At 41.7% G+C, this 22,188-nt stretch overlaps 5 protein-coding genes across 10 annotated transcripts; 2 read left to right on the top strand and 3 right to left on the bottom strand.

The window, feature by feature from the left end:
- Positions 1-1,208: 1,208 nt before the first annotated feature.
- pcyox1 (prenylcysteine oxidase 1) lies at positions 1,209-6,427 on the bottom strand. Of its 3 annotated transcripts, none has more exons than XM_049739070.1 (8): positions 6,301-6,427; positions 5,896-6,013; positions 5,370-5,576; positions 5,086-5,260; positions 4,755-4,966; positions 4,528-4,680; positions 3,037-3,736; positions 1,209-1,345 (listed from the first exon to the last, which is right to left on the bottom strand). In XM_049739070.1, the coding sequence occupies exons 2-7, from the start codon at positions 6,011-6,013 to the stop codon at positions 3,066-3,068; spliced, it is 1,536 nt and encodes a 511-aa protein (XP_049595027.1). In that variant the 5' UTR covers positions 6,301-6,427; the 3' UTR covers positions 1,209-1,345; positions 3,037-3,065. The 3 variants fall into 3 exon arrangements, with proteins under 3 accessions (XP_049595027.1, XP_049595026.1, XP_049595025.1); XM_049739069.1 differs by lacking the exon at positions 1,209-1,345 and adding an exon at positions 1,387-2,939; XM_049739068.1 differs by lacking the exon at positions 1,209-1,345 and having other exon boundaries at positions 1,387-3,736.
- A 328-nt stretch (positions 6,428-6,755) lies between these two features.
- On the top strand, positions 6,756-7,752 carry fam136a (family with sequence similarity 136 member A). 2 transcript variants are annotated; one of them, XM_049739227.1, is made up of 4 exons: positions 6,756-6,857; positions 6,935-7,042; positions 7,113-7,253; positions 7,385-7,752. In XM_049739227.1, the coding sequence occupies exons 2-4, from the start codon at positions 6,956-6,958 to the stop codon at positions 7,571-7,573; spliced, it is 417 nt and encodes a 138-aa protein (XP_049595184.1). In that variant the 5' UTR covers positions 6,756-6,857; positions 6,935-6,955; the 3' UTR covers positions 7,574-7,752. The 2 variants fall into 2 exon arrangements, with proteins under 2 accessions (XP_049595184.1, XP_049595183.1); XM_049739226.1 differs by having other exon boundaries at positions 6,757-7,042.
- A 63-nt stretch (positions 7,753-7,815) lies between these two features.
- gmcl1 (germ cell-less, spermatogenesis associated) lies at positions 7,816-13,808 on the bottom strand. Of its 3 annotated transcripts, none has more exons than XM_049739074.1 (15): positions 13,670-13,808; positions 11,786-11,953; positions 11,575-11,694; positions 11,093-11,189; positions 10,917-11,014; positions 10,705-10,817; positions 10,548-10,613; positions 10,195-10,279; positions 10,032-10,122; positions 9,811-9,951; positions 9,628-9,697; positions 9,469-9,544; positions 9,163-9,308; positions 8,935-9,022; positions 7,816-8,866 (listed from the first exon to the last, which is right to left on the bottom strand). In XM_049739074.1, exons 2-15 carry the CDS (start codon positions 11,945-11,947, stop codon positions 8,726-8,728), a joined length of 1,494 nt encoding a protein of 497 aa, XP_049595031.1. In that variant the 5' UTR covers positions 11,948-11,953; positions 13,670-13,808; the 3' UTR covers positions 7,816-8,725. The 3 variants fall into 3 exon arrangements, with proteins under 3 accessions (XP_049595031.1, XP_049595030.1, XP_049595029.1); XM_049739073.1 differs by lacking the exon at positions 13,670-13,808 and adding an exon at positions 12,316-12,624; XM_049739072.1 differs by lacking the exon at positions 13,670-13,808 and adding an exon at positions 12,199-12,237.
- ggcx (gamma-glutamyl carboxylase) lies at positions 13,174-17,831 on the top strand. Its single transcript, XM_049739029.2, has 15 exons — positions 13,174-13,367; positions 13,592-13,795; positions 13,863-14,021; positions 14,372-14,537; positions 14,603-14,681; positions 14,741-14,847; positions 14,920-15,083; positions 15,268-15,557; positions 15,691-15,822; positions 15,930-16,081; positions 16,281-16,450; positions 16,518-16,648; positions 16,724-16,871; positions 16,937-17,141; positions 17,275-17,831. The coding sequence occupies exons 1-15, from the start codon at positions 13,343-13,345 to the stop codon at positions 17,432-17,434; spliced, it is 2,292 nt and encodes a 763-aa protein (XP_049594986.1). The 5' UTR covers positions 13,174-13,342; the 3' UTR covers positions 17,435-17,831.
- On the bottom strand, positions 17,823-22,148 carry snx24 (sorting nexin 24). The gene is made up of 7 exons (XM_049739223.2): positions 21,473-22,148; positions 20,639-20,722; positions 19,915-20,019; positions 19,529-19,623; positions 19,374-19,403; positions 19,218-19,282; positions 17,823-19,039 (listed from the first exon to the last, which is right to left on the bottom strand). The coding sequence occupies exons 1-7, from the start codon at positions 21,539-21,541 to the stop codon at positions 18,969-18,971; spliced, it is 519 nt and encodes a 172-aa protein (XP_049595180.1). The 5' UTR covers positions 21,542-22,148; the 3' UTR covers positions 17,823-18,968.
- Positions 22,149-22,188: the final 40 nt, after the last annotated feature.

Here is a 22,188-nt window from a genome sequence, read left to right as displayed (position 1 = left end):
TCGCTGTATACCTCCACTATGGAAACAAATCATAATTATTATTATATATTTACTGGCAACAGGAGTTTTCACATATTATTCCACGTGCACATTACTTACACAGTGCTACTATTTTGTCCATATATGTAGCTGCACTTACCTGTTACATCACTGACTGATTCCTCACTGTGCGCTTCCACTGTGGAAACAACATCACTGATGCATATTAGACGTGCACACGATTTATTAGTAATATTTGAATTCTTACCAGATTCATCTGTAGCAGCCCCTGTTTGGATATTAAACATTCCATGTTATCACGCAAACCTGGGTGAGGTTGTGAAGTGATGTTTGGGGTTTTACTTACCAAGGTAGCGGGCGTCTTCACTTTGCTTCTCTGTAACTAGAATACAGATGTCACTTGAATTCAATGCATTCACTCACACACAACAGAATCGTACCGTTCAGCTGAGCGGCTTCATCTTTCTGAGCGGCCTCAAACTCCAGCTGATCTGAACACACAGAAAAATAATATATAATAATAATAATAGTAATATGTACATGATAATATACAACTCAAGACAATTATTATTATATTTTAAATACTATTAATGACAACGCAAGACATAATTGTTCTGTTTTCAGTGTTGAAAAAAACAACAAAAAAATATTTTCAACAATTTAATCATCCCGTGGCAAATTACAGTACAAGCAGCAAATGAGGCTATATATATATATATATATATATATATATATATATATATATATATATATATATAAACGGCAAATTTACATTTCAAATATAAATAAAGAAATGCTCATTACCTATTTTCTTCAGCTCTGTCAGCGCATCTGTAAGAAAAATAAATACATATAATTGTGATAACCTAATAATTTTTTTTTTTTTTTTTTTACAAATTACTACTCACCATGATGAACCTTTTCCTTTTCAACAGACTGCAGCGATGCAGAGAAAGCTGCAGCAAAAACAAATACATTGATAAGAATGCATTTTGAAACAAAGCACAACAAATGATACAAGTAAATAAAATTCCAAGTTGATGAAATAATCTTACCGGACTGCAAAAGTGCCGCAGCAAGGACGACAAAAAGTGGCGCTAGAAATCTCATCGTAAACGGTTTATGTTTGAGTGTGTGCGTGGACAAACAGCGTCAACGCTCTTATATGTCCTCTGATGTCCCGTCACATGTCCTGCTTGGATTCTGGTACCATTGTCCTCCTAGACCCCTTTCACTACCTGAGTCACATCAGTACAACAGACTCATCCTTATTCAGAGGCTCAATGGACACTCATTGTTAGGCCTTTAATCACATGGGCCTTTATTTAGGGGAGGATGCTCAGAGCTGTCAAAAAAAAAAAAAAAAAAAAAGGTTGAAAGACGATGTTGACAAGTGGAGACAATGTTTATTTCCTTTCTTTTTTTTAAAAATCTGATTTCATTTGGCTGATAACTGGAAGCTCACAATGCTACAGTCACAATTGGGGCATTGGTAGAGGGGACTTGTGTTACTAAACAAATACACAACACAATGTGTCAGTTCAAAGTCTCATAAAAAATTTTTTTACATGTTCCAAACTGAGTTCTTGAATTCTGTCAATTAAAGTGCGCATTTAGCCCCCTTAAAAGTGCTTTAGTAAATGGTTCTTTTTTAAAATATAGTTGTCAATGCATTACAAAAGAACAATATGGCACATATACAATACTTAAAATGACAGTTGCAAACATTTGTCTCCCTGATTCTATTTACACCAGCATAATTATTCGACAGTAGTAATCTTTAAAAAATAAAAGTAGCATTATTTACCCTATTTCGTGTCTAAAAAGAATTTAATAGTAGTCTGTTCAGGAGGTAGGTCAGAGGAAGAAGTTATTATCAACCAACATTTACAGTTGAAACATATTTAGGTATAAAGTGTTTTGCAGAATAAAGGCCAAGAGGGAAAATAAGGAAAGGTCCGAAGTTAAGCCTCATTATCGTACAATAAATTTCAGTGATCGCACATACATATTGTCCTCTCATACGACTTAAATTTTAGAAAAGCCTCACTTTGAATAGTTCTGAGAAATTATTGACAGTTGGCATTGTAAAACATGTCGGGCCAGCAATTCCAGTGCTTTGTGACGATTTCATGTCATGACAGTTTAGCAATAATGGTCGATTTTCTGTCTTCTCCAGTTAAATACTTCCCATCATTTGTGATAGCGATACCCCAAACTATATATATATATTTTTTACAGTACACCAAGCCACATTTATTGGCCGATTAATCAGTTTTATTGAATTTCAAATATCAGCATTGGCCATAATAAATTCATACCGGTTTGGCTCTACGCTACAGTTCCACGTGGCTCAGTAATTTATTGGAATTCATGTCAATGCAATGTAGTCACGCCTGTTAGTAACAAAGAAAACCACAACTAGTAGTTTGGAGTAGTAAGTGGTGCTTAATGACTTCCGCAAAACGTGCCTTTCATTCTTGTAAGGCTGACTTCCGAAAAGAGCGAGCTCATTGTGAAACAACGAACATGTGTATGGGAGCGCTTTTAAAGTGGAGCAAAATTAATCTAAATGATGAAAAATTGTTGAATTTTCATAATAGGTCTACTTGAGATGGAAACCAGTGATGGAAAAGAAAAAAAACATTTTGATTAATATTGTATTTGTGGAATATAAATAAAACTTAAAAAACGACCCGTTATTATCCATTCCTGGGGGCGGCCATTTTTGCTTAACTCATATTCCACAAAGGCCATAATAATCAGAATTAGACAAGAGAGGGCACACATATTGTAAAGATTGTTTTTAAGAAAAAAAAAAAGACTAAATCAATGCTAAATTAATTACAGGACTCTAAATGTTCTATGGACCCAATGAGAAAAAACGGCACAATATTTTGCCTACGCTGTAGGTGCCACTTTGCAGACTAGCAGCTCATCTGGAAGCGATAAAAAGACATATTTTTGGCAAATCATCACTTAATAATCATAATTTTGTTGCCGAAAATAAATCTGACCCTGATTCCAACCAAATACCTGATGTTTTCGGGCCAACGCCTTGAGCTTCAGAGCTCCCCCCGCAAGCGCGTATGCAGGTCCTCTTGGTCAATCCGGCCCTTCTGCTGGTGCCAGCGGTGGTGCGCCAGCAACACCACGTTCCTGGCTGAGATGGCGCTCATCTCCATGGAGCTGGCTGCCCACTCCACGGCGCTGAGGTAGTAGAGTCTGCTGTGGAGGATAAAAGGTGGGGTCTGGCGTTGCGGGGAGCGGTAAGTGGGGTAGGCCAGCCATGGAGTCTGCGATACCGAATCCCACGAAAGGAACAAACGTTGCAGGTCCTCTTGGTCCAGCTCTCGTGAAGAAAACACTTTCCAAACTTTGTTGTGGCTAGCAGGAGGTCGGCTGTAGCCGGCCGGGATGTGGACCGGGTCGATAGATGTTAAACTGTACATGATGTTGTCTCTGGAATCTGCGGTGAGAACTTCGGACACCGTGAATTCCGAAGGGGGCCGCGTGACTCCAAGATAGGACGTGTTAAGCACGCCGTGGACTAGAATGGAGAACACTCTGTGGTAGATGCCAGGGAAATGGGACAACACAGGCGGGGATAGACCTGAGAACGAGATGTCAGACTTGCCCTGGTGAAGTGGGGTTGCTATGACAACAATGTCATACATGGAGTGCCCCGCACCGGTGTCACCAACATAATTGACCTCATAGAACCCAACGGAGGGCCCTGCAAACAAGGAAACAAATAGAAGTTATGGAAAATTGACTTTTTAATGGTTTCAATATACAAATAGTGAGGCATAGTCAGTGTTTACTGGCTGAAATGCAGATTGGATTGGTTTAGTGACCTGGGATGACTTCACTCACATGTACTTCGTTCGCATGCTTCGCCTTCTACGAGACGGCTACCGTAACACCTGGAATGGGTGCGCTGCTTGAACAACAAGTGTCGGCTCATATTTCATACCATGCATTCTTTTTTCTATGGATATCAGCCAGGGTCCATATGGAAGCACTTCAGGGTCTGGAGCCAGATCCAAACCGGGCTCTAGCATGTTCGTGACCCTGACCTAAAAGTCATTCGGTCTTTCATTCATTTTCAACAACGCTTGTGATTCTTAAATGCGGTATGTCAGCTCCCTCTAGTGGCGTGTAGGGGAAAAACACTATACTAAATGTTGAAATAGTCAATTTGAGAGGCTTCAACTTTTTGTTTAATCCTGTACAGTACTTTTGTTGTGTTTAATGTTTTACGCACAATTTCAATTAAACTTTTTTATTTAATACATTTTAATAGAATTGTTATTTGGGTAGTTTTTCCCTTTACATTTAATTGCAATTGTTTTTGATAAAAACTTGGACCTCCTACATGACTAATTCAGTGTTGGTCATTTTGACAGTAGTTAGTGTAAATTTTTTGCTAAGCGCTGATATAGGCAGTTCCAAATTTTTTAGGGTGGGGTGGGTGCTTGTCAGTTACTAGGCTGAATATATACGCGAATGACATGTGAAGGATACCTGTCTTGGACGGGCGGACTTTGAACAAAATATTGGTCACGTTGGCTCGGATGAGTTCACTCTTGCTGTGGTAAAGAAGTCCTGAGCAAACTCTTTTGTTGCCTCCATCCACAGCCCAATGGCCTGAGTCAGCCCCCGACAAGGACACAGCCCCTGGCAGAACAATGCAAAAATGTCAACGGAAATACCTCATCTCAGAGTACATGAAGAGGCGTGAGATTGCGAACCCGCGAGGCCGTTGATGCGGATGCTTTGGCCGTAGGTTTGGCGCGTGAGGGGAGACACCACGTCGTTGAGGTAGCTCTGCGGAAATCCTTCGGCTCTCATGGTTTCCTCCAGCGAATGATTCATCAGGCTGAGGAAGTCATCCCCTCCCATGGCGTGCAGAAGCCTCTCCACGCTGGTGAAGGAGTAACCGTACTGCTGGTACTGGTAGATCCTATTGACAGAGGACATTTTTACCTTCCATGTGAAAGAATGTCAGGGACGTCACTAGACATGAACCTCACCACAAGCTACTGAAGGATGTGAGATTCACTCCCTCCCTCCCGTACTCACCTCATAAATTTATCCATAACACTCTCCACCCACATCTGCATGAACAGATAGTTGAGCCCATAGCGCCACAGCATGCGCAAGAAGTTTACGATGAACCAATCACTCTCTTCGAAAACGAGCTCACTGCCGTCAAAGACCGCCTTTTTCGACGGAACGTCCTGACGTGTGGAGATGCCTGTTGATAGATGTAATAAAACATTTTAAATAGCAAAAATTTTTACAAGAAAGCTTCTTTAGATCAAATTTGTAATATTTTCAAACTTCTAGCGTGTTGACTTCATTACCTAATTTGTCAACAAAGTGCTTCATGTGGAGGTTGAGGGGATGGATGGCCACACCTCCCGTTTCATATTCCTGGTTTGCTATCTGCGCCGTCGCCAGTCTTCCACCGACATCGCCGGGTTCGAACACGTCTATCTTGACCGTAGGTCCGAACTCCTGCCTCAAGTAGAAGGCTGCGGCCGAGCCGCCGATGCCTGCTCCTACCACAGCTGGACGGGAGTAAAGTCAACACTGTCAATCAATGGTATACAAATACATGGTGATGTGCTGCTGTGAGTGTCCATATGTACAATTCATGCATCGAGTGTGAGACTGCCTTGGGCTTGAATAGTTATTGACCGCAAAACTAAAAACGTCAGTATGCTAATGAGTCTATTCGGATTCAATTCATCTTGAAAATATGCAACTTTATTCTCAGAAAATTATAACTTTAATCTCATTGTCATTTTTTTTCAAAGTGACCCTAATACGGCCTTGTCACAGTAAAATCAAAGTAATAAAGATAAGGAAGTCTTCGTGAAATCTCACCAATGTTTGAGGGTGGTTTATGCAGCTCCTGAGTTGAGGCAAAACTGTGACAGATTGCCAAGAGAAGGAAGGCTCCCAGGCTGAGGGTCCCAACACACATGATGTGGTCCAACAACATCTGCAACAACACGAAGCAGGCATGTTACTGACAAGTGTTTTATCAGCCATAGCTCAAAGTCTGACCTAGTTTATATTTTTGTAAAATAATGATGGATAGAGCGTACGTTCACTTAACATTCCAACAATACACGTTTCATAGATAGTCGAGTAAAAGGGGAAAGGGGGAGAAAAATATTAAAATTTATAGACAGCTTGGGGCAAGGCCAATTCTCGAAACTACAAGTCTACAGCGTTACTCTTCGACAAAAATATTCCCACTCGTATCAAAGTTTTTTGACTACTTACACAAAACGGGGAAGTTTTCAAAACGACGTATATAGACGAAGCTTGGCTCGAAGCGAAACTAGTAAACTGTTGTTAGTTTGAACAGTTGAAAAGACATGAACGACGTCCCTTCCGTGGTTCCGGGCTAAGTTTTCAGTGTTTCAAAATAAAAGTAATTCAAGCTTTTGCGTAGACTCGGAGGCCGATAATACAATATTACAAAACTTTCATAATAATCATTTAGGTTATACTTGCATTTAAACCTTCATCTGTATGAAAGAATTGCGTCTTAAACTGGTATTATGAATTAAATTTTATATCCAGAATTGACGTTCGTTTTCAATTGTTATAGAAAACACTACCAAACCTATTTATTTCGTCACCGTACTGCAAAAAAATAACTATACATATTTCTAAATATAGATATTTTCTATATATTTTGAAAAACGGACTGACTCAATAAAAAGGAAAAGGCGGTCTTCATCCAAACTGACAGCGGAAGTAACCCGGAAGTAGCAAAACCGCCTTAGTAAACCATGCTTGAATGGAGGTGACCTTAGTGCCTAATCTATACTTAGGTAAAATCAATTTCTGACAGCTCCCTCGACCTATGCGCCCGCCTCGTATTGTTTAACACAAAACTTGTATCATAAAGTATTTAACGGGACGAGGAGAAATGGCGGAGGCTCACCAAGCACGCGTTCAGGCTGTGGTGGAGGAAATGGTCCAAAGCCTGGAAAGGGATCACATCCGCAAAATGCAGGTAGGGCTTCTGATCGTGCACACTTGCTCATTTGTGTACAATTATTAAGGAGGTGTGTCCATGCTGGCAGGCTCGCATGTTCAAGTGCAGCGCGGACTGCTGTGATCGAACCACGGACTCCATGACTCAAGTGCATCAATGCATCGACAGGTGTCACACTCCTCTGGCCAAAGCCCAGGGGCTCGTCACTAACGAGCTGGAGAAGTTTCAGGTTAGAAATAAAAGTTCCATTTTTTGCACGAGTGGACTTACTTACCACACTTGAGTCATGGTTTTGAGGACGAGGAAACCACGAAAATTGTTCCCCATTGATATTAAAAGTAAATCTGTCACCCCCATCAGGACCGTCTGGCCAGATGCACAATGCACTGCAACGACAAGGCGAAGGATCTGTTTGATTCGGGTGCCAAGGAGCCCGCTGTCCGGTCACTGATGGAGCGATGCGTGGGCAGCTGTGTGGACGACCACATGAACCTGATCCCCAGCATGACACGTAGAATCCAGGAGAACCTGGACTCTATACCCCAATGAGACAACAAATGTCAACACTTGCACTGAGCTTAGTAGGAGACGTGGTATTCAAATGGTCCAGTATGCCATTATTAGAATCATTCACGAGGTGTTGAACTGTCACACATATTTAAATTTGTCATTTGTAATACAAGGTCTGTCTCTGTGAAACAATTAAACATGGTACAATGCAATGTTAATCAGAATTTCATGTTAAGTGAAACCTAAAAGTCAACCAGTGTAAATGAATACAGAAGCGGAAGTTCATTTAGATGATATGACAGCACCACAGCCCACATCAATGGGCAGTTTTATTGGCAATAAAAACATCTTGGATACGTACAAAAAACCCTTGAAAAAAAAATTATAAATAAATGTGTACTAAAAACAAGGCGTGCCGAAGCGGCACGAGTAACTAACCTCGGATTGCAACAGCCATCTTATTTTGACATTACGATGCAAAGAAAAATATTAGCGGTAATGTAACGACGGAAGCAGTCAACTGTGGAAACTCCCCCCAAAAACTAAGACTTGGATGTGCGAGTGCCTAAATAAGTAACAAAAAAGTGTTTTAAGTATGTGTGACGTGATAGTGAAACCACATTAGAAAAACAATTGTGAAGGAAGCAAGACTGCATAAGATTGCCGTTTCAAATTGAAAGTGGTGACTATTTAATTTTTTGTTTACGTATTTCAGATGTATTTGCAAAATAAGAAGCTGCTGAGTTGTACATGATGTCAACTAACACCATATCTTCAATACACAGCAAATTGTAATAGTTCCTCTTATTTATTATTCTTTTGAAGTATTTTACCTGTTGGTATACAAAAAAAGCGCAATTGCAGAATTTCCTGCTTTGTGATGCCAAGACGGTGAGGCGGAAAATCCTCACAATTCTCACTTCCAGAAGTCCATAGGACAGTCCCGCTAATGTTCCCATCAGTGAAGCTGAGGTGACCGGTTTGTGTCATCAACATGAGTGCAGAAATGGGAAGTTTCCTTGTTGAGGTATGCAGCAGCTTCACGCCACGAGAGAATGACAGCAGTCTTCAAGTAAGACGTTAGGGACGTACTCCCCGCGCTGGCTCATTTGTGAAGTCGAAGGTACCGGCGGAGTGTACAAACAGCGTCAACGTTACCACAAGAGCGGGTGGGCGACCACAGCGTGCCAATCAGGAGATGCTGCGGGCGCTTCCCTCTCGCTCCGAGGGGTCCAGCCGGTGGTCCACGCACGGCGAGGTGTACAAGAAGTTGCAGCAAACGTAAAGCGGGAAGGACAGCAGGCGGCTGTCCAGGTTCATCACCACATACTCCTGTGAGGAGGGATACGAGTTAAACATCTTGGTCTAACATCCTGTGAGGATGAACCATATTTCCTGACCTGGTCCTTCTCAAGTGTGAGAAGCTGGTAACCAGTAGAGCGGCTGCACACCAGCTTGCCGAGACTGTCAAAGGAGGCCAAGCGTAACCTGGATAAACAATAGCAGCAAGTACATTGTAAAGTCTGGGGAAACAGCACTGACACAAAACCTGGCTTCCAAAAACCATCTTTGATATGTCGCATCACCTGTGACCCACAACAGGAAGTGAATGTGCGGCGTCTGCAAACCTGTATGCCAGATGTCGCCGTGGCTGCAAGCTCACAGCGCCCCCGCATGGCTGACTGAGTGTGTTCCTTTTGAAGATGATGAAGCGGTTGGTGTAGGTCACGAGCAGGTCGAAACCGAAGTTGAAACCTGTCCATCGCCAGCAGTACTGAGGATTACAAAAAATATAGACCATTAATATATATCTAATTATGTCACTAAATGTATATGCAGTATTTTAAAATATATACACACCTATGTCATATGGATACAGCATTTAAAAATAATATGTGCATAAAGCAAACTTTAAGCTGTCTGTCATCACTCACGTCTCCATCTTTGGTCAGTTTTCTGCCACACCTCATGCTGCTAAACTCAAATTCTTCTTTGTTTGCTTCCTGCGGACTAATGGTGAGTAGCATTAACAATTCTTCTATTGCATTCAGCGGAGTTTAAAAATACACGTCACATAGATTGATTCTTCTTACCCGTTATCATTGTCAAATTCTGTCCGCAACATGGCAAACCACTGCGTTTTGTATACTGCTGTCAACCAATCTGGAAGAGAGGGTAAAGGAAACAATGCACTGTAACAGTTTCCTGCTTTATCTTGTAATCAGTTTTGCGCCGTTATTTCAAAAGAAAAGAATTAGCAATGAAATGATGTATACCAGGAGGCAAAATGTTGTCCCGCTCCAAGATGTGCGCAGAAGCGAGGTCGTTGACGATATACTGAAGACGCACATATTTGAAGACGGAGCTAAAGGGGGCCCCCTCGTCAGTGTTTAGGAAGGGCTCGCTCTCAAACAAGTCTGTAAGGCAACCACAAACAATTGTCTAGAAAAAAAAAAAATGCGAAACCAAGGATGCTGTTTTCAATCATAAGCAGTACCGGTCCTGCGCTTGCACAGCCAGGCATCAGAATCAGCCAGAAGCTGCTTTATGGGTCCGTCCCACATGGGGTTGAGTTGCAGGAACATCCACTGACGAAGAGAGAAAACCAATTCATTCAATAATGCACTGAAAATCAGTGAAGCATAAAATCAAATCTATACCTTCTTAAGAGCAGTGTAGACATCCATCTCCACCTGCATGACGAACAAGTCGGACGACTGGACGAGCTGCACCATCATTTCCGTTCTGAACAATTTCGAGTATGTGAGAGCGCATGTTCATTGGCCGCATCCTTATATTTGCAGATTTTTTTTTTTTCAATATTTTAAGCAGTTTCATCCTTTTTCATTTTTTTTTTGTGGGAAAAAAAAATTAAATGCGTCTCAGCAGTTTTAGATTTAATTTTGTGGTTTAATTTTTCCCCCCCAAAGCATTTCAATAGGTGTCAATTATATACAGATGTTCACTATTTGGAGGGTCCTCTGTAATAAATGATCCAATTAAAACCACATACCCAATTTCTTTCATCAAGTCCACATTTTGGTGCGTCATGAGGTTGTTTAGTAGCCACTCCAGACATCTGCACAGCAAATAAAAGCATTCAGAAGCACATTGAGTTTTTCACTTTTCTCATGAGACCTCATGAGCTCTGGTAGAAAATAAGCACTGACTTTTTCATGACAGAGTCCAAGCCATAGATGCAAGCGGATGCGTAGTAGCTGCACACCGTCTTCGCGCTGATGTTTTCTTTCATGGTTTCACCGCACTGCTGGATCAAACCATCCTGCCAACACAACGGAAAAAAAAGATTACCGTCATCTCACTGTGCCTTTATAATACAGTAGCACTAGTTACTAGCAAAACAGTAATTCCATTTACTGACCAGCTGTAGCATACAAGCAGCTGCAAGAATACTGACGACCCCACTGGGTTTGATAAGAACGTCATCGCGGTATAAGGAGCCAAAGACTACCTGCAGAGCTAAAGATGCACAAAAGAAAAACATTTGAATAGTGAATAACTGTTGCACGACTTCCCCACTTCAAATTGCCTTCTCACCTTCTATGTCAATGTTCTGGTCAGGTATCTCCAGGTTGATTTCCATCATTTTGGACTCCTTCCATGAGCCACTGAACATGCTGGAGAAATAACCCGACTGGCAGGTCCCAAAAGGAGGTAAGGGTTAAGATAAAAGGTGACACTACGGTTAGATTTACACTGAAGGGTTCAAGTGACATTTGCAACAATTTTAAAAATGTAACAATTTGTTTCATCAAATCAAATCATTTTTATAAACCTCTCGTACTAGTGCATAGGCAAGACTTTTTTTGGCTCTGTATCAATAGTACATCAATGTACATAAATTGCCCCAGCAACACGATCTCCACGCAGGAACAAAGCTTTGCCACCTTGCTCCATCGCAGTGGTGTATCTAGAGCTATAAATTAAATAAAAACTGAGCACCTCAACCCACAGTGTAAATCCAGCTTTCAAAAGCATTTGAAAATTAGGTGTGTGATGCTTTTATCTCTTTGTTTCACCTGGCACAGGTACAATTTATGAAGTTTCCACTCTTGGCCAAGTGCGCAGATGCTAATGTCACTGTTTTCTCCATTGAGGAACAATGTTTGATAAATGTAATTGGAGGTGCTTTTCAGTTTCTTCCTGTTCAAGGTTAGAGAGAAAAAAATGTATTTAACGATGGCATGTGAGGACAGCTTGCTAATTTGCTGCTGAGCTGAGCCTGTTGACTTGCCTGCGCGGTGTATCTAGAATGGCATCATCGTCCTTGTCATCTTCACAGTCACACTGTGTGTTCCGTTTTCGCTTCCATTCACACCCGTGTTTACGGCTGCTTTCGCCAGTTTCGTCTGGTCCCTTCGAGGACTGAAATCTGCTTCCCATATTCCCCATTTTTGCCTGAAGAAACAAATACATTGAGTGACTGGAAGTCCAATTCACAAAATGATTGTTTACACTTTTAAGAACAATGCAGATTTCATTTTAGTCATTTAACACAAACACATAATTAAAATATTTGTCAGAGTTTAGACAATTGCTGAACTAACACATTGATACTCCAAAATAGACATTAATATTTCCTTGTATCAAAATCAAGTACATTACTCTGACATTAATAGGTGGGTGCTACGTTCACAACCTACAGGGACGGAACACCATTTTTCCATGCTGCGGTCGGCTAAAACGCTGCTCTCTTAAAAAGCTAACTGGTTACCTATATGATGTTTGATTTAGCATATTCAGTACGAGCGTCACTTTACCTTTTGACGAGAACGGAGTCAGTGGGTATGTTTGACGTGGACTTTAAAACAAAACCACGTCTGTTTATCACCTCACCGAGCCCAGCTGAAGATGGGCTTGCTCCATTTACCATACAAAAGTCTTGGACAACGGTGTTGGCAGTCACAAACTAAGCATTCGGAAACCCACTAAACCAGATACATGTTGTCCCAACAAAAAAAAGGAGTACAAATGCAAATTTTAACGCGTATGCTGAGGTGCGACAAAAACGGTTGTTGTATTCGCTTTCTTCTTCTCTTGTTGCCTACGCGTTCATTGGCTGCGTCGCAGGAGGCTGCCACTCTCAATAGCGCTACTTATGGCAGATCGGCAAAGTACACCCAGAAAATAAACAGCATGTTTACAACAAAGCTTTTAATTTGTCTAAATCTTGTTTACGACTGGCGTGTATTTAAGTGTTTATTTTTCTTGGACCTTTTTTTTGCATGCAATGAAAAATAAATTTTTATATGTTTTTTGCTTCTTTTCTGCATCTTAAGAACCTGATTTTGCACGATCACCCCCTGTAAACATTTGTTGCTGAATGTTCTATCCTAGTCCAAAGTGCACAGACGATCAATAATTGGCATCACGCCTAAAAGTGTTTTTTTCCCATAAAACAATTTGGAAAATTGTTTTTTAAAAAACATACACAATAGAACAATTTTTAAAAAAACTTATTTAAAAAAAACTTATTTGAATGAAAATCTTGTTTATTTCTCTTAGCGTTCGTAAAATAATGTTATTTTTCGCTACCCGGATATGACGTTTAAAAATATTTTGGGTGTGGTTTACAAAGGAACCAGCCAATAGTCAACGAGTGTCTCGCCAACAAATTTTATGGTCCCGCCCCCTGGTCAGCCTGCGGTTTGGGTCTGCGTGGGACTGTGACACGTAAGTTGGTCTGTCTCGTTGCCTCCAGGACACCACCTGAGGCTAGGACTGCAGACCAAGATTTTTAATGAGCCCTAAACCACTCTGCCCCTGCTGCATTTAACATTTTGAACCATGGAAGCGAGAGCCGGGAGTGCAGGTGAGGTTGTTAGCCTGGCTGCGCGTTGTATTGCTTTTGCCAAAGTAACAATTTAATATGGAGAATATAAATCAACTTGCATTTAAACCTAAAGTTGCTTCCCCAATGTAATTCCTGTGCGGGTATACGGCTCTTATTGAAATACAAGCTCATGGCAAGACCTGCATAATGCGCGTGGAGATCTTCCAAGGAAGTTTTGACTTTACTACTGTATAATATCATAGGTGCTTTCGTGGGCAGCGATGGGGGAAAAACAACAGCTAAAAAAGCTTCAGCACATAAGAAAACAAAACAACCCGCACCTCAAAGTAAGCTGGAGCAGCTCTTCGGGTTCAAGAAGGAGGACCTGACCTCCTGGTCCAGCCTGGTGGCCCTCCTGAACCGACCAACGGACCCTGCATCGTTGGGCATCTTCCGCTGCTTGTTTGGTGACCAGCAATGCTGAAAAATGACCAATTGTGATCAATATCATGATCATGTTATCGTCATGTATAGGTTTGCTGATGGCTGTGGATATCACACAGGAGCGTGGCCTCAGTCACGTGGACTACAAATACCTGGACGGTGCACCCGTGTGCCGCTTTCCGCTCTTCAATTTCCTGAAGCCTCTTCCCATGGACTGGATGTATGTGGTCTATCTGGTGATGTTCCTCGGTGGGTTTCATTTGCACCCCGCTCCCCTCACCTGCACCTCCCCTCTCTAGCTTCAGGGAAAAATCTCTGCGGGGGTGGCACTGTTACCAGACATGAAAGCACACATGTTGCTTTTTAAACCCAACCCCCAGAAAACCTGCTCATGCAGTCACTTTGTGTTTTTTTTAATTGGTATTGGGAGAGCAAGTCAAAAATGACTTTTGTCATTCGACGAGGCTAAAGATATTTATATTAGTATATTTAATTAGTTAGTAAGTTCACGTTTTGACACAAAAAAATGCTCTTTGAAAATCTGAAAATAAATGTTCCTTTTTATTTGTGATTAAATGAACGTCTATGTGTGTCTAAAGGTGCGTTGGGCATCATGCTGGGCTGTTTGTATCGTCTGTCCTGTCTAATGTTCATCTCCACGTACTGGTACATCTTCTTCTTGGACAAAACGGCATGGAATAATCACTCCTACCTCTACGGCCTCATCGGATTTCAACTCACACTCATGGACGGCAACAGATACTGGTGAGCGGTCGCTTTACGCAAAAACAGCTAGGAGCGGGTTTAACGTTTATCTTGCTGCTTTTTAGGTCACTCGATGGCTTGAGGAGACCTTCTATCAGAAACGCACATGTGCCGCTTTGGAATTACACCCTTTTGAGGACGCAGGTTTGAGAAATTTGTTTTCATGTATGTAATGTTTGTCTAATGGCGTAATCTCTTAATAGATATTTATAGTCTACTTCCTTGCTGGCGTGAAAAAGCTGGATGCCGATTGGGTGGAGGGATACTCCATGTCGTACCTGGCGCACCATTGGCTGTTTGATCCCTTTAAGTAGGTAGTATTTAAAATGTTCCGCTCAAATCTCAGGTGTGACTCAAAATCATGGCGTTGATTTTATTTCAGGGTGATTCTTCCCGTGGAGTTCGTGAGTTTGGTAGTAGTACACGGGGGCGGGCTCATTCTGGATTTGAGCGCAGGCTACCTGCTGTTTTTTGACGCCACGCGGCCTTATGCGATGGTTTTCGTGACCTACTTCCACTGCATGAACTCTCAGCTCTTCAGCATTGGTAATTTGGTTTATCCACTTTTATTATTGCCACAACTCAAGTGATTATATTTTAATTTGTGGTTTTGTGGTGTCTGGAATGCACTTAGATACCACAAGATGCCACCAGAATAGAAATCTAGCTAATCTCTCATTGATGATGCAATTTTTGTGAGTGACGTTACCTTCACGCTCACCTCCCACAGGCATGTTCCCGTACGCAATGCTGGCGACATCTCCGCTCTTCTGCTACGCCGACTGGCCAAGGAGGTTCTTCGGCCGCTTCCCGGCGTTCCTCAGGGGCGTCCTCCCGCTCACTTCAGCGGACCTCCAGTCCAGTTCCTCCTGCGTTTACCACGCGGGCTCCGGCAAAGGATGCCAGCCAGCCGCATCTAAATCTCCTAAACTGCGATTTAAACATAAGATGGCGGCTGTTTTTACTTTGGCCTACATACTGGAGCAGTTTTTCCTGCCTTACTCCCACTTCATCACTCAGGTACAAGCACGTGTTGCATCAGCTTCAGTTTACTCACAGTTGAGCAATGCTGATCAGCAAGGTCACCGGCCCGCTGATAAAAAAGGATCATCGTTCTGTCTCTGGGTCCTGATCGTTTGCTTTTGTCTGCCAGGGTTACAACAACTGGACCAATGGCTTGTATGGGTACTCGTGGGACATGATGGTTCACTCCCGTAGCCACCAGCATGTCAAGATCACATACAAGGATGGCCAAACGGGAGAGGTGGGATACCTCAACCCAGGGGTGAGTTAGTAGCAAATTCTTAAATGCAGCTTAATGCAAGGAGATCCTCTTTTCTTTTTCTTAAATGCAAGGAGATCCTCTTTTCCAATCAGAACTTTTTTTTTTAGGTGTTCACTCAAAGCCGTCGTTGGAAGGACCACGGCGACATGCTAAAGCAGTACGCCACGTGTCTCAATGACCTCCTGCCTCGCTACAACATCTCTGAGCCCCAAATCTACTTTGACATCTGGGTGTCCATTAATGAACGCTTCCAGCAAAGGTAACGCCGCGTCGCTCGGGACCAAGCAACAAGATCGGTTTGCTTCTGCTAAAAGTGTTTATGGAGTGAAGCTCTGTTTCGCCTGTCACTATACATCAATGGCATGGAGAGCATTAATAAATATTCTGTCGATTTAAGAAAATCAAATAATTTCCTGCAAGTGTGATGATCTCTCACATAACATCTGTCCTCCTTGAAGGATCTTCGACCCGCGTGTGGACATCGTCAGGGCCGACTGGTCGCCGTTCCGACCCAACGGGTGGCTGATGCCGCTGCTGGTGGACCTCTCGCCGTGGAGAACCAAGTTCCAGGAAATTGAGAGCACTCTGGACAACCAGACCGAGATCGTCTTCATTGCCGACTTCCCAGGTGACACTACCTCCTTGTCCGTTACGGAACTGAACTGTGAACTTACTGCGTGCTGATTACCTTGCAGGTCTCCACTTGGAGAACTTTGTGAGTGAAGATCTGGGCAACACCAGCATCCATTTGTTGCAGGGTAGCCTTAATGTGGAGATAGTTGAGGAGAAGAAGAACTATTCTCTGCAGGCTGGAGAGAAGATACAGGTACAAATTAGAAAGACAAAAAAACATTCCTGTTTATGACAATCAAGTGTTGCCTTCGGGTGTTGTGTGGTGCAGGTTCCTGCCGGGGCTTACCACAAAGCGTACACGGTGTCTGAGGGGCCATCTTGCTATATGTACGTCTACGTCAACACAACAGAAGCGGCGCTGCAGCAGAACTTCACCAGATTGCTGGACCTCCAGGAGCGCATTCGCAATGGGACAGGTAACACAAGCACACTTGCGCGTAGATTTCAAATCGCAAACCAAACTTGAATCTTACCCGAACAGAAACGGAACCTCTTCCGCCCGAGTTGCAGCCGCTCATGTCGACTGACGACGAAGACGGCGCCGAAGTCGATGCCATCGACCCCGTCGTGAGGCTCTTCCTTAAGAGGCAGCGGCGTATTAAGGAAGTGAAGAAACGCAAGGAGGCCGGCATCCTGGAACGACTTGAGCGCTTTACCGTCAAGAAGTACTACGCCATACGACGAGGGTGAGTAAAGCGGAGTACACATTATGACAAATTCTTTTTTTTTACTTTAGAGACTCCCAAACATAATGGCCGTGCCAATTGTCAGTTTGTGTGTACCCTGCATAGGCAAGTATATGTTTTTCTTTTCTTTTAGATTCTTGATGACCGCCATCGCGGTGCGAAACCTGGCGGTGGGTCTGCCTCCGATGGAGCAGCTAACGCAGGAAGTGGCATTTGCCAACATGAAGGAACCCGAGGCAGAAAAAAAACAGGACGATCGGTTTAAAGATGAAGTCGGTCACGGAGAACTCTAAAGACGTTACTGCTGGATCTGGACTGTTTGTCGGTACTACTGGACTGTTACGACGGGAAACAGACACACATCCAGGTTGACATTTTTGTAAGTTATTTGTCATTTCAAATGACTTTGAAACTAGCACAAGTCAGTATTTTTGCCAAACATCTAATCTAAAATAAATTTTGGGCTGAAATGTGTTTTTAGACAAAAACAATTGTAGTTGGATGTTCATTAGTTTTTGTTGCGGGTGAACATAATTTAAGATCAGTTTTTAAATGTTGATCAAAGGAAATATGGTCAACAATGTTCAATTGTTGTATGCAAATCTCCATACTGTGAGTATTACTTGTCAAGCCAAAACCTTTTTTGTCACTTTTCTAATAATAATAATAAAAAGCTTATGATATCAGTAACATTGTGGTTTTAATCATAAATTAGTCAGTTTCATCCATTGTATGGCACATTGGGACTCTTCATACATACAAGCACAAACGGAACAATAATAGCAATATGAGAGTACAGTTGTACCAGAAAGTTTTAGTTCAATTATAATTCAGTGCATGATAAAGATGAGGTCGCACAAAACTGCCGTGTCGGCATGAGACATCAATTCACAGATTCAAGTTCATAACATTGACTACTTTCAGGACAACTATTTACTGTAGTACACGTAAAAACATAGGGGAGCAGCTCACTAAATTCAAAGATTTCATTTCAGTCGTTTCAACTGAAAAAGTGAAATCCATTTTCTAGATTCATTACACTATTAAGTGAAATATACCACCATTTAACAATGAAAACAAGCGGACCATCTCAAGAAATTACATTTGAATGAAATAAAATAGGCAGGCATTGGACATCTGAAAAACTATTTCTCACTTTTTGAAGTAAACTGTAATATGATATGCAGACGAGCCACAAAGTGTTTGATTTTATATTGCACAAAATTCGATACTAACGCAGTCTTCATTATTTGCATCCCGTCTGGGACATCACTGGTACTAGTGTCACATACTGGCCATTAATTAAGTAGAGTTTTGATTATATCTTGAAAAATAAATCATAATCTCTTATAGGTGCAAGTAAAAAATGAAATCAAGATTAAGTCAGTCTTCCGGGTTTCCAATGAACCCAATGTCCCTTTCGAGTCCTCTCTGACCCGGGTGCTGGTATTTTAAAGGGAGTGGCACCTCGCCGCTCTGCATATTTTTTTTATTTTTTTTAAACCAAGAGACCTTCAACGCTTCATTTCCCATGTGGCTCCTTGGCGCAGCTTGTATCCCTCAATCATTTTGTTATTCAAATAAATCTCCCTAGCAACCCGCCTCTTTCTCTCAAACTTGATGATGAATAATTTCACAGTAAGACATGCTAAAAAGACTCCAGAACACTATTTTGCTGCTTCAGTCATATAAAATGTCTTGATTAACTTCATTCACCTGATTCAAATGCCTCAAACTTATTATGAGGTTAAATTGAAAATAAAATCTACCTTTAAGACAAAGTGAATGAGGTTTAGTTTCCGTACAACTTGCTTCCATTTTGTGACTCTACCTGGGCTGGAGATTAGCAAAGAAAACTCCATGGATGACGCCTTCAATCACGACATTTGAAAAGGCATCTAAAAGCCATGAAGGAGAAAGAAAAAGCATAGGGATTAAAATGAAACCAAAGTTTTATGGGGTACACCTACAACGGCATTTTATAGCTAAAGAGTTTGTCAAACTGTTAGAAACAGCTCTTGCTACGTAATGGCTTCTCATCATGCAGGTATACCTAATTTTGTGGCCTAAACTCACCGTGTGCATCCGGCAGGAGGTAGGGGTCGTTCAGAAAAACCACGATGGGCTGATGTGAAAGTTTACTGAAAACAAACCAGCAATTATTTCATTAGTTTCATTATTAATTTGAGTGACTGATGATTTTATATGAACAACACACCAAAACTGACTCACCTTGATTCTACTGAGTCTGTATCGAAAGACCTTAAAGAAAGCAAAATGGAGGGTAAGGCACAAAGGCTTCCAGTGAACAGGCAATTAACTTACCGCAAAATGGCGCAAAAATAAGCTTTTTTTTATTTTTTGTTCTGAATTCAGTTTCAACTTACCCACAGCTCTCTGTCTTTGGCAAGGAGGGGAAATGGCGGATATTGAGGAAGTCCAGGAATATCTTTGGAAGAACCTCGTTCTCCATAATTATCGTCTGGCGGGACAGAGAAAACAGCAGAAAAAAACATTGGGCATTTGTTACCCTGAAGAGCAACTTGTCTTCGTTTAAATGACCAAACTGCCCCACCGGGCCCTGCCAATAGTGAGTGGATCGAAGTGTTGGGTGTGGTGTTTGTGTTCAAACGCCCATTCTCCATGTACTGAACCAGCGAGTTGTTGTAAAGTTAGGCGCCATCATTTCAGTTCATTTTGGTCTTATGTTGAGGTCTCAAGTGCTGCAGCAAACACAAAGTAGAGGACAAGCCGGTGTAATGCTGGCGAGTACCTGCAGGTAGAGCTCCAGTCCTTGTCTCCTCTGCTCCAACACTTTGGGAACCCAGTTTCGCACATGCTTGGACGGGATCTCGGGCGGTTTTATGCTCTTCTTCAACTGAAAACATGAAAGGAAAAAATAAAACCGCATCTAGTTTGGACTAGAACATTTTTTATGGCCTTCCACATTTTAGCATTTTTTCTCATTTTTGGCTCCATGTTAGACGTTCATGAGATACATTTTTTGATTTATTGTCTGCTTGTATTGAGCCCTGTAAATAAACCGTTATATTGTTTTAATCTTCTAGTCAATTGTTTGAGTCAAACTATAGACTAGGAAGAGAAGATGATGCAGACGAGCTTAAGAGAACTGTTAAGAGGCCCTGTTTAGACTCAAAAATGGGAAGAGGAAGTATTTATGGCTGAGAGTGCAAACAAAATGATGAACAGATTTTTTTGCGGCTCAGATTTCCTATGTGCCAACATGCCATCTATTTTCTATAGCACTCATTAAGGTCACGGGCAAGCGAACATACAGACAAACAAGCATTCATTCTCACGTTCACAATATTGGTCAATATGTTTATGGAATGTGGGGGGAGCAGGACTGAGGAAAACCCATGAAAGAAATTCAAGATGAAAGCCACCCAAATTGTCATACCCGATGACTAAACAATTCCTAGTTTGTGTAATGACATCATGCCGCATAAAAAATGCGTGACGCTTAATCAGCTCACCATTTTATGCAAGGAGTGGAATTCACTGTAGCGTTTCTCAATAGCATGTTGCCTTCCGCTTGTCAGTACGTCAATCCGAAACATCTGAAAGAGAGGAACGACCATGGAAAAAAAAAAGGGGATGTTTGCATCCTGATCCACTTGCAGTCCAACAAGAATGATGGCTGATGTGTCATGAGGAAACATTTGACAATGGCGATTAAACTTCCTCCCGTCACTCACGTTTGACTACCGCTTAGGAAAAGTAAAAGTTACTCTATAATGAACATATGCACAATCCAAAAGTGTCAAAACCGGAAAAACTTCTGTGTTTCCAAACTGTAATGAGACAATGGAAATTATAAGAATATAATGTCTTAGTGAAAACTGGGGTTGGACCTTGTATTTTTTGGTAGCAATATGTCACATTGAGTGAATTAAAAAAAACACACACAAGTGATTGAAAAATAAAGCTTTAAACAGAAATGACGATTAATTGGAATACAAAACATCCACCAATTTTGTCAATATAGATTAAATAAATCAAAAGTACCATAGAAGGAGAGAATATCCCCTTTTTGGATTAATTATCGTCTGCTTAATGACGTTATAGTGCATTCTGGGGAACGTACGTAGTTTGCTTCCAAAGCGACACTTGACCGTTTTAACTATTAACTGACTGCAGTGTCCTTCAGTTTGGAATGTCCAACGGTCGGGATTCTTGTTTTTATGTCAATAAAATGGAGCACAGTGCACAGAGCAATATGGTATTAAAGTCCAAAAAGTAAAGAAAGAACACACAGACAACACATAGCGGTAACCAGACACAAAACAAATATAAGATGAGAAGCTCACCGTGTAGCCCCTCTCGACGTGGTTGTTTTCTAAACGAAAAGACGGAATGGACACGCTGATGGGATGCATTACGACAACTAGTGAGCAACTTCGGACCCGAGAAAAACTTTACTAGAGGGAAACACTTGGCTGAGCTGAGTGGACAATATTGAACGTACGCACGTACATGCACACGAAGGCACCGTTAAAGATAACACTAGCTCAACGAGTACGCTAGTTCGTACTTGCGTGCTCGAGAGGACACGGCGCGGGGCTTTGAGCAACGTAAAAAAACCAAAAACAAATCCCACAATGCATTGCGTGGTGGACTCTTGAAGCCAGACCACATACGGGTACTTTAGTCATACGCTGTATAAATACAAGTGGATACTTTCATTTGGTCCTTTATTATTATTACTCTTATTATTATTATTATCATTATTATTATATTATCGTTATTATTATATTATCATTATTTACTATGTTCAAGGATTGCTGATGACGCAGAAGTCCACAAATACGAAGTACAATACGTGCACAAGGAAACAAGTGCGCACAATTTTTTTCACAAGGTCATTTTGTTACCGCCCTCTAACGGCGATTTCAAGGAGTACACGTGTAATAATGTTGAGAGAGAGAGAGAGAGAGAGAGAGAGAGAGAGAGAGAGAGAGAGAGAGAGAGAGAGAGAGAGAGAGAGAGAGAACGTCAACATGAGACAAAACGTCATACAAGTTCA

The sequence above is a fragment of the Syngnathus scovelli genome, chromosome 13 (genome assembly GCF_024217435.2).
Source record: "Syngnathus scovelli strain Florida chromosome 13, RoL_Ssco_1.2, whole genome shotgun sequence".
NCBI classification, from domain to species: Eukaryota; Metazoa; Chordata; class Actinopteri; order Syngnathiformes; family Syngnathidae; genus Syngnathus; species Syngnathus scovelli.
This window is presented reverse-complemented; position numbering and strand designations above follow the sequence as displayed.

Coding starts and splice junctions, on each gene's coding strand:
- pcyox1 (XM_049739070.1), bottom strand. CDS start 6,013: ATGTTGTTGGACCACATCATGTGTGTTGGGACCCTCAGCCTGGGAGCC. Junction 5,261..5,369: donor GCACTTTGTTGACAAATTAG/GTAATGAAGTCA, acceptor ATCTATCAACAG/GCATCTCCACACGTCAGGAC. Junction 4,967..5,085: donor GTTATGGATAAATTTATGAG/GTGAGTACGGGA, acceptor CTCTGTCAATAG/GATCTACCAGTACCAGCAGT.
- fam136a (XM_049739227.1), top strand. CDS start 6,956: ATGGCGGAGGCTCACCAAGCACGCGTTCAGGCTGTGGTGGAGGAAATG. Junction 7,043..7,112: donor ATCACATCCGCAAAATGCAG/GTAGGGCTTCTG, acceptor CCATGCTGGCAG/GCTCGCATGTTCAAGTGCAG. Junction 7,254..7,384: donor ACGAGCTGGAGAAGTTTCAG/GTTAGAAATAAA, acceptor CACCCCCATCAG/GACCGTCTGGCCAGATGCAC.
- gmcl1 (XM_049739072.1), bottom strand. CDS start 12,222: ATGGAAAAATGGTGTTCCGTCCCT. Junction 11,954..12,198: donor AAAAATGGTGTTCCGTCCCT/GTAGGTTGTGAA, acceptor TTGTTTCTTCAG/GCAAAAATGGGGAATATGGG. Junction 11,190..11,574: donor ATAAATTGTACCTGTGCCAG/GTGAAACAAAGA, acceptor GGGACCTGCCAG/TCGGGTTATTTCTCCAGCAT.
- ggcx (XM_049739029.2), top strand. CDS start 13,343: ATGGAAGCGAGAGCCGGGAGTGCAG. Junction 15,084..15,267: donor CTCTCAGCTCTTCAGCATTG/GTAATTTGGTTT, acceptor CACCTCCCACAG/GCATGTTCCCGTACGCAATG. Junction 15,823..15,929: donor TGGGATACCTCAACCCAGGG/GTGAGTTAGTAG, acceptor TTTTTTTTTTAG/GTGTTCACTCAAAGCCGTCG.
- snx24 (XM_049739223.2), bottom strand. CDS start 21,541: ATGCATCCCATCAGCGTGTCCATTCCGTCTTTTCGTTTAGAAAACAAC. Junction 20,020..20,638: donor TCCACTCCTTGCATAAAATG/GTGAGCTGATTA, acceptor TCATGTTTTCAG/TTGAAGAAGAGCATAAAACC. Junction 19,040..19,217: donor CCTCCTGCCGGATGCACACG/GTGAGTTTAGGC, acceptor CATGGCTTTTAG/ATGCCTTTTCAAATGTCGTG.